Source organism: Monopterus albus, unplaced genomic scaffold (assembly GCF_001952655.1).
Source record: "Monopterus albus unplaced genomic scaffold, M_albus_1.0 scaffold4.1, whole genome shotgun sequence".
Classification (NCBI taxonomy): Eukaryota; Metazoa; Chordata; class Actinopteri; order Synbranchiformes; family Synbranchidae; genus Monopterus; species Monopterus albus.
Window position 1 is genome coordinate 2958375 of NW_018127884.1, and position 9237 is coordinate 2967611.

Sequence of the window (9237 nt, forward strand, 5' to 3'; positions counted from 1 at the left end):
CTGCTGGTAAAGTATGAGATGGTAAAAACCCAGAAGTTTCTTTCAAATAAGAAATAAGAGCCTCCAACAGGAAGTCGGGAGTGCAGCATGACATTATCTCAAAGGAATAATAAATGCTTCCAAAAACAAACAAACAAAATGAAATGAATAAAATCTGAATTCTACTGAGATAAATGTTTACTGTGATAAGCTGGGTTTGAAAAAAATGCTAACATAAATTTTGCATTTACCTGTTTTATTTTTATTATTATTTATTCATAATTCCCAAAGCTGAAACTATATTATAATGTTGGATGCGTCCTACTCAGTGAGTTCAGTAGGTTCCACTGTAACACATGAGCCACAAGGGGGCAGGAGCACACTATGCAGAGGCGATGATATAAGATGGGAAATTAAATCCAGTCTCTATAGCACGTCCCAGTGTTGTGGGCCACACTGTGTGCGAAAAAAAGTTAAATATGCTGGACACAAGGTTAAACAGAAAAACACATGCTAACTTTAAAAAGGCCTAAAGAAAACCGACCTGAAGATTTGCCTCTATTAATGTGTTGCATGGCCAAGATAAAATTAAACTGGGCGAACTTTGCATTATCCACTAAGGCATGAATCAATAAACCAAACATTATTGGTTATATATAGGTCAGACCTGTCAGATGTTGAAAGGAATTACGTATTGCATACATGCACAAAAATGAATTTATGAGTGAGCCTACAGAGCTGAGAGAATCAATAAACGTTTTTGTTTGTTATAATTAAACATGTCCATGTTCAACCTCCTCTCATCAAAATTACCATGAAGCTCAAACATGATGAGCCAACTTTAGGTAAGACAAGCCATCATATTCCCATCATGGCGCCAGGTCGATTCAATGCAGCGTAATACACTTCAGCATCTCGTGTCATGAGAATATCCTCCCACCATCTCTAAATTTAGTCTAAATTAATATGAAATATTTATATCACTCTAACTTTAAGTGGGCTTTCCCTCTTCAAAGATTCATCTCTGGCTGCCCCCTCAGAAGTGAGCTCCATTTGGCGAAGCGGAAGGGAGATTCCTCAGCTCTTCCAGTCATACACCCCCTCCTCTGTATGATGTTACCCTTACGCACCACTATAATAAGTGGATACGTGATTCTCTGGGGCGAATCCCTGTCGACGTCACTCCTAGCGCTATATAAATAAGCAGAGCAGCGACTGTTACAAGACACAAGGCAAAGTGTTTATTCGCTTACCACCACTTCACGGATTATTGGATTGCCCTCGTTGGATTTAATTGCCATCACCGAGTAAGTGTCTTAAATACTGGTGAGACATTTTCAGCTTTAGTTTTGTTTTGCGTTTTTATGTTGAGTCGGGAAAAAAACGTGGTCAGGTCAGGGCGACATTTCAGGAGAAAACTGTTAGATTTGATATTTGCTTTACCTAATAGAATTTTACAACTTGACTTGCAATGATACATATATTGTGTATAAAGACTGTGCCATTATCCTCCCTTGCAGACTTTTACATTGTCAGCTAATTTAAAATACATAAGATCACAAATTTACGCGTGGCACATCTATCCACAGATCGTCGGTATAAGCACAATGACTTTGAACAAGGGTGACAAACTACGGAACATGGATAAGAGGAGAGGAAGCATGCCGTTCCCTATGAATGTACCAAATCTACACAGGAGAAGTATGCCAGTGGACGACCGGGACCTGCTCACCACCATGCCACAAACAGGACAAACCGACGAGCTGTCCAACCTCCTGCGCTGCACGTCCTACTCTCCGAACGAGCAGCACCGGGGCAGCTGCGCCTCTGACTCGTCCGACTCCGTGATCTCCACCGGCAGCGAAGCAGAGTCCCAGGTGTACAAGGTGGTTCTCCTCGGTGAGCACGGTGTCGGGAAGTCCAGCCTGGCTCGCGTTTTTGGAGGGCTTGAGGATGCTGGTCATGACTACGATGAAGCAGGTAAATAGTAATACTGAGGATGAGTCATCACAGCTAACAGCCCATACACACCCATTACTGAGCTATTAAGCATCAAAACATTTGAGACTATTAATGTTCTAACCCTAAACCTTTTAAAAGATACCAAACCACTCAAGCCTATAAGATTTATGAACATAATGTGAACTATAACATAAAATCCACTGCCTTAAAAGCCCTGATTCACAATTATGTTTCTCTATGAGGATGGTGATGAAGTTTACCTGATGGATTAGAATCAAACAGGTTCTTATTTTTCCTATTTCCAGGTACCTTAAAGAACTACCTCCTCTCTAGTACAGCTGTCAAAAATATGTCCAGTAGAATAATGTGAAGTGAAAAATCAAAAGGCCAAATTGGCTTGATCAGAAACTGTGATCCACTTTTTGCTTCAGTGTACACACACAAAAATAAATGTGCTAAAATCAATTAATATAATACTGACAATAAACACAACTGTTTGCATAAGAGATGCTCTATTCCTCTCTGACAGTGTGTAACATAATATTTGTTCCCCACCTCTCAGGAAACACTTACGACAGATCTATCATGGTGGATGAAGAAGAGGCATTCATTCTGTTGTATGACATCTGGGAACAGGTGAGTTATATATAATTCATGCAATGTTTGTCCAGTTACATTGATTCAGTGATATTATATTAGTATGTATGTAGTGAAGAGATGTGTGATGCTAAACCTGGTATCTCTTTCCTGAAGGACAACAGCCAGTGGCTGAAGGAACAGTGCATGAGGATGGGAGACGCCTACATCATTGTGTATTCAGTGACGGACAAATCAAGCTTCGAGAAGGCGTCAGAGCTGCGTATCCAGCTGCGCCGGGCCAGGCAGTCAGAGAACATTCCCATAATCCTTGTTGGCAACAAGAGTGACCTAGTGCGGTCCAGAGAGGTGTCTGTAGATGGTAAATCATTATAATTAACTTACCTTTGAGCCTAAAAAGTGCAACAATTGTATGATGAAAGCCAGGACACATTTTTAGGTCAGGGGAAGTGGGTTTTAATGCAACTTTTGGTTGTTTAAAAATTGATATTTATTATTTAAAGCTTAAAAGGTATCTTTTCATGATCAAGTCTATCAAAGCTATTTGGGCTTGACTGGCTGTGGTGGGGTCAGGGCATGTTCCTCACTTGTCTGGTCAGGTTGAATTGCAAATGAAAGCTATCTGCCAGTGTTTTAGCTGTTATTATTTACTGTTGTCAGCCTAAATCTACTTGAGCTTCTACCTTAATGCTGTCTCAAATGTACACCTCCTCACAGTTCTAATGTTCTTCTTTTCTCCATATTTTCTGTGTTGCAGAGGGAAGTGCCTGTGCAGTTGTATTCGACTGCAAGTTCATTGAGACATCTGCATCCCTTCATCACAATGTGCATGACCTATTCGAGGGAATAGTAAGACAGATCCGCTTGAGGAAAGACAGCAAGGAGGAAAATGCTCGGCGCATGGCCAACTGCAGACGTAGAGAGAGCATCAGCAAGAAGGCCAAGCGGTTTCTGGGCCGCATGGTTGCACGCAAGAACAAGAAGATGGCTTTCAGGCAGAAGTCAAAGTCCTGCCATGACCTAACTGTTCTTTGAGGAACAAATGGGACAGACAAACATTTTTTTCTTTGGCCTCTGAAGACCAGATGCTGTGTGTGTGTTTTAACACTAACCCTAAAGGACTAATAGAGCTGTACAGAAATATATTTTAATTTTTTAGACACCAACCAAAAGCAGAGGACTTAATTAATAAAATGACTGACATTATTCAAGTCATATCTTGTTAACGGTGATAACCTGCATGAAGCTTGGCAAACATTTATTTTATTTTATTTTTTGTCTGCCTTAAAACATATCGCTGTCATAATCAGTACGTATGGAAAATCCACAAAGGCTTGTTATGTCTATTGAGTTGAAAAGATTGCCTTGCTGTTGGGTTATTGTTGTGCTCCTATACTGGAGGGGATTGATGTATATACTATAACATGAATGATGCTTATATACATACATCTCATTATCCTAGAAGATATGGTAAAGGATCACAATACTAGGCCATCTGGAGTCATATTTACTTGAAATGTGGTACGCAGGTTCGTGCCTTGGCCAAATTACTAAAGACTACACTGAATTCAGGTTGTGAATGTATGAGTAAAGCAATAAGTTATATTAGTCTTGTGTATCTTGGCATTATTTGAAAATTCTTTGTTTACATTGAGTTTCTTTTTTCAATAAAAGATCAAATCAAATGACAAAGTCTTCTCTGTTATTCCTACAGCAAAGTATCTAGCATGATGCAACAAGAAAGAAGTAGATGTTTAGGCAATTTGCATCTCCATGAATATTCATTTGATTGTATCAGTGGAATGGAACCTCACTGGCCATTGGTTTTACAGAAAGGAAAGAAGGTAGTTAAGCATTTTTATCTGAAGGTGTTAACCATTAATCCACCAAGAGTACAAGAACACTGTTTTTCCACCTAATTTGAACACCTCTCACACCTCTCAGAGGGAGCACATGCATCATTTGGAGAAGGTAAGATAGAAAGGTTTTTGTTATATATGGCAGTATAATTTACTAGAACTGATTTTACTATACCCGACAGCAGTTTTAGCTATCTTTATCACTGTTATCTGCTGTTGTTAAGCTACAGTATCTTCAAAGGTTGTTGTTATACTTTAGAGGTTTGAATTGGAGTGAAAGGGGAAATGCCAGACACCACTGTTACTTGTACAATGCACTATAGCCTGTGATTTGATAGTGGTAAACAAACAAACAAACTGCTCTATCTAAAAGATGTCTGACACTCAAATCAAATGGAATGAATTCTTGGCATCCAACATGATAGTAAAAAACACAAGTTTTACTTCCTACTCAAATGCGATTCTATCAGTCTTCTGTACTAGTGACTGTAGTGCGAGTTCAGATTATGCATTTAAGCTCAGGCTGTTGCACATGTAAAAATGATGAAATCTTGGCATATAAAAGAATTCCATGGTGGTGGATCAGTAACGAGACAGAAAGCATGCTGACTGTTGATTTGTGGCAACGTGGTTTGAAATGCTGTGAATATGCCACAGGTTCAGGGACACATGACCGAGGAGCTACAGCAATGCTCTTCATGGCTCTCATAGTAAGATATGTTTTTTTTTAAATTACTCTATTATACTTTCATTTATAAGAACATTTCTGCATGATCAACATCACTAAGACCCTTGAATTTTGTTTTGCAGCTTGTGATATTTTACATATTTGCACCATCCTCTGGGGCAATTGTTAAAATTGGTGTCCCTGAAAATTATGATGGCATTTTCCCATGGTATCTAGCCAAGGTAAGGCTTTTAAATCAACTAGAATTCACCAGATTTAAGTTATTCTTCATGGCCTTCTAATAAGAAATTAGATCTTTAATCCCCCAATTGTACAATCTTAGCTTTTTTTTTTCTTCTCCAAATATAGTCAGAGATAAAAGCATATACATCTCTGTGGAAACATCTGCAAAACATTTAATCTTGGGTAGAAATGTTTTATTCTCATATGTCATATTCATAATTATAGCAATTTCAGATCGTAACTCAGCCTATAGCAACTCAGCATCAATAACTGTTGGAAAGGTTTAACATTCTGCACATGAGAGTGATCTTTTTATACAGTACCTAATAAGATTAAGGCAACACTAAGTTGCTACATTTCCTCATGATTAAACCAGGTACATGAAAACATCTCTATCTAGCCTTCTGATCCTGTTGATTTTGGTGAAAAGACCGTCACTGATCTTTAGGCAGAAAATGAAGGCAGACTATAAGATAGAATCACAGAATGGTAGTGCAATTGAAAATCTCTATTTTCCTCTTCCATCTGCACACAAGGTTGAAGATGTATGAGCATGCTGCCGTCATCACTAGACTATAATTGGAGTGTTCACAATGCTTTTCAGGCGTCAGTCCCAGCCTCTGCATTCAGCACAGCTGGGTGGCACTTTATTCATACATGTCACTCAGACATCCTCTGGATTGTGCAGCAGCAAAAGTATCTAGCACTTTAACTGGTTATATTGTGATGTCATTTCATATGAAGCAGTTATATTTTAAGTCTTGACTGAGGGTCATTAACACATAGCGTGCTAATGGACAGAATGGAGGAGTTGGATAATAACCCCAGTTTGTGTTATAAAAGGAAACAGCATAATAATTGCTTCAGATTTGTTCAAGGTAACAGCTCTTCACAAGACTCCGTTCATCTGGCTCTGAATGTAACTATTTTAAAATGGGTGAATCCTGAGGTATTTTTTGCTTTAAGGTTTAGAGAATTCAGACTGAACCTTGTACCTGAGTCTTCCTGGAAGTTGTTGCAAGATGTATGATTGTTAAAGTAATTTGGTCATCAGACAAGTTGAATGGTAGGATGCTGGCAAAAACAAATTATACATTTTATTTTAAGACCAATTATTCCTACTGAAGACACAACCCTATAAAAAGAAGTCATAACTTTATAGCTCAAATTATAAACCACTTAGTAATTCCCTAAAACAGCTGGGCACTGTAGATTTTAGCAAACACAATTCAAACCAGCAGTAAACTGTGTATTTGCTGAGGACTATTTTCAGCAGCGGATTAATACTCATTTAGGATTCTGCCACCTATTTATAGCAGCAGAATGGTTTATGTGTACGAGCTGTAGTCACCTCAAAGTGCAGCACAGTGGCCATGTTCATGGTAATTAGCTAATCATCCAGTGCAATGGCTCACTGGTGCGTTTTTAATAGATTTTAGACAACAACAGAGGCATATGAACCAGAGGAACAAACCCTATAGCTTTGGCAACACATACAGTACTTTTAATCGTTCTTCATATACTATAATTTGTCACTTTTTAAAGAATTGTTTTCAAATCAGATCACTGATGCCTGCTGCTAGCCTTTCTGGCCAGTCCTCTTACACTTTACTATTTGTGCATATAGCTTGCTTCTGAACAGAAACACAAACTAATGCTATTTATTCTGTTCTGTGCAGCTTCATAGCCTGCCAGGTAATTACAGTGACCTGGTGGTAACTGGGGATGATGAGGGGATATTTGGAGTCGATGCTCAGTTTCTTTATGCTCTACAACCACTGGACAGAGAAAAACAGCCATCCTACTCTCTGCAGGTAGCATATCATATCATATAGCAGTGGTATGATATAGCTAGAGGTCACACATTCATTCACTCAAGATGCAGCAAATCCACATAGCAAATCTAATTGCAATAGTTTTTATTCCTATTTATTCATCATATGAGATTTATGTGATTTAGTCATGTTCAGTGATATTGAAAGAAACAATTACTTTTTTGCTTGGTATTAAATTTGTATGGGAAGGTGAGGTGCCAGTTCCAGAGTGTTATTTATATATACTTACAAGATGTGTTTGTGTTTGTACTGCAGATGTCCTTCAGAACCTCAGTGAATCGTCAGAGCTTCACTGTCGAAGTGTGTGTCATCGACAAGAACGACAACGTACCCACTTTCATAGAGGAGAGCATGAGAGGCAGTGTGCAGCTTGGGCTTCTCAAAGGTTGAGCTCTGATGTCACCATGTTGCACAGCCAAATTCAGTCTGATTCACATTTGTCAGTCCTGTTACGGGAAACACAAATACCCATTCAGTTTTGCCCAAACAGTGGAAAACATGGATAATGTATAAGTAGAATCTACAATTTCCCCTTAACCTCATTTATATTAGAATGTGACATGGAAAACTGGTTCAGTTACATTTTATTAAACAAAAAAAAGACTTTTGCAAAGATCTAGCAATCACATCGACTCAGGTACAATACCCTAGATACACTAGAATTAATTAATGTCCTCCGTTTTTGGAGGAGATGGACAATATAACCACTGACTGTAAAACATGAAAACTGATGCTGTATCTCTAACTTCTTAATAATGGCTGACATTATTGTGTATCATGTTGTTGTGTGCGTAGTTCAGGCATTTTGTAACTTGAGTACAGTACCAATATACTTTACTTATAAACAAATCCAACATAGTTATATGTCTTTGGTATTATACCTACTGATTACTTACCCATGTTCTATTCTCTTCTGTGTAAACACAAACATGTAATGAGCCTTGAGTTTACAGAGAGGTGAGATGTCTGTAATATAATAGGTAACTCTGTGGTTCTGCTCCAACTGTGTCTCTCAGGGATCCCGTTCATGCAGGTGGAGGCACAGGATCGTGATGACCGCGACACCGCCCATGCCGAGCTGAGGTTCAGCCTCATGGAACAGAAACCCAGGATTCCCTCGAGCCAAATGTTCTTCATTGACTCCATCACTGGGGAGGTTTCTCTCACTGAGGAAGGTCAGTCCCAACTACTGACTATAGGGACAGAATCAGTTAACGTTTCTGTTTGTTTGTCCCTGAAGGGAAGTTGTTGTATTTTGAATGCATTCTTGTTTTTTAGTTGCATGTTAGCAGTGTGTGCACAAGCCACTTAGTTATGAAACCATTAGTCATAGTTTCACATCCATCAATCCATTTTCACTAACAAAAATAATAAATAACACCATCTGTTAGAATTTTGTAGCTATATTGATATTAGCCAGTAAGTGACAAGATGCAGTATGTGATTTAGAAATGCATAGATGAAAGATATTTTCAGAACACTTAAAATGAGTGTTGCCATTTCACACAGTAATTTACAGTGTCTACCAGAGACCACAGAGTTAAGTTTATTTTTCAAATGTAAGGAAGCACATACAGACAGACACATGTTGTGTTTTCATCACTTCAGAGGACATTACATTAATTTGCATACATTTTCTGGAGACGTACCCCAACCTTAACCATAACCACTACTTGTTCAACCTTACATTAACCTCACTGTAACGTTAATCCAAGTCAACACTCTAAGATGTAATGATTTACATTTAGGGGACTTGCTTTTTGTGCCCATAAGGACATCAAGGCCCCACAGTGTGACTGTGTAAACAGATTTACACCCCCACAACATGGGTAATACCGGGAGCCACACACACACACACACACACATACTTGTTCTTCTGTTTTTGTGAGGACACTCATTGACATATTGCTTTCCCAAACTTGTTTACCCTAACCTTAACCATCAGAACTAAATGCCTAACACCTAACCAAAACCCAAAACCTAATTATAACCCTGACCGCGTTAAGTCTCAGAAAGTGAGAACCAGCCAAAATGTCCTCAATCTACAAAAATGTCCTCTCTATATAGCAAGTACAAGAACACACACACACACACA

General features: G+C 38.7%; 1 protein-coding gene across 2 annotated transcripts; it reads left to right on the forward strand.

Moving 5' to 3' along the window:
* Window positions 1-213: 213 nt before the first annotated feature.
* On the forward strand, window positions 214-4205 carry rrad (Ras-related associated with diabetes). 2 transcript variants are annotated; one of them, XM_020605360.1, is made up of 5 exons: window positions 214-1305; window positions 1569-1959; window positions 2504-2577; window positions 2695-2899; window positions 3296-4205. In XM_020605360.1, exons 2-5 carry the CDS (start codon window positions 1587-1589, stop codon window positions 3571-3573), a joined length of 930 nt encoding a protein of 309 aa, XP_020461016.1. In that variant the 5' UTR covers window positions 214-1305; window positions 1569-1586; the 3' UTR covers window positions 3574-4205. The 2 variants fall into 2 exon arrangements, with proteins under 2 accessions (XP_020461016.1, XP_020461007.1); XM_020605351.1 differs by having other exon boundaries at window positions 216-1286; window positions 3296-4204.
* The last annotated feature ends 5032 nt before the right edge of the window (window positions 4206-9237 follow it).

Bases quoted from the DNA above. Each gene is read 5' to 3' on its own strand.
- rrad (XM_020605360.1), top strand. From the start codon at position 1,587: ATGACTTTGAACAAGGGTGACAAACTACGGAACATGGATAAGAGGAGA. The intron at 1,960-2,503 runs GTAAATAGTAAT...CCCACCTCTCAG, and splicing joins TCATGACTACGATGAAGCAG to GAAACACTTACGACAGATCT. The intron at 2,578-2,694 runs GTGAGTTATATA...TCTTTCCTGAAG, and splicing joins TGTATGACATCTGGGAACAG to GACAACAGCCAGTGGCTGAA.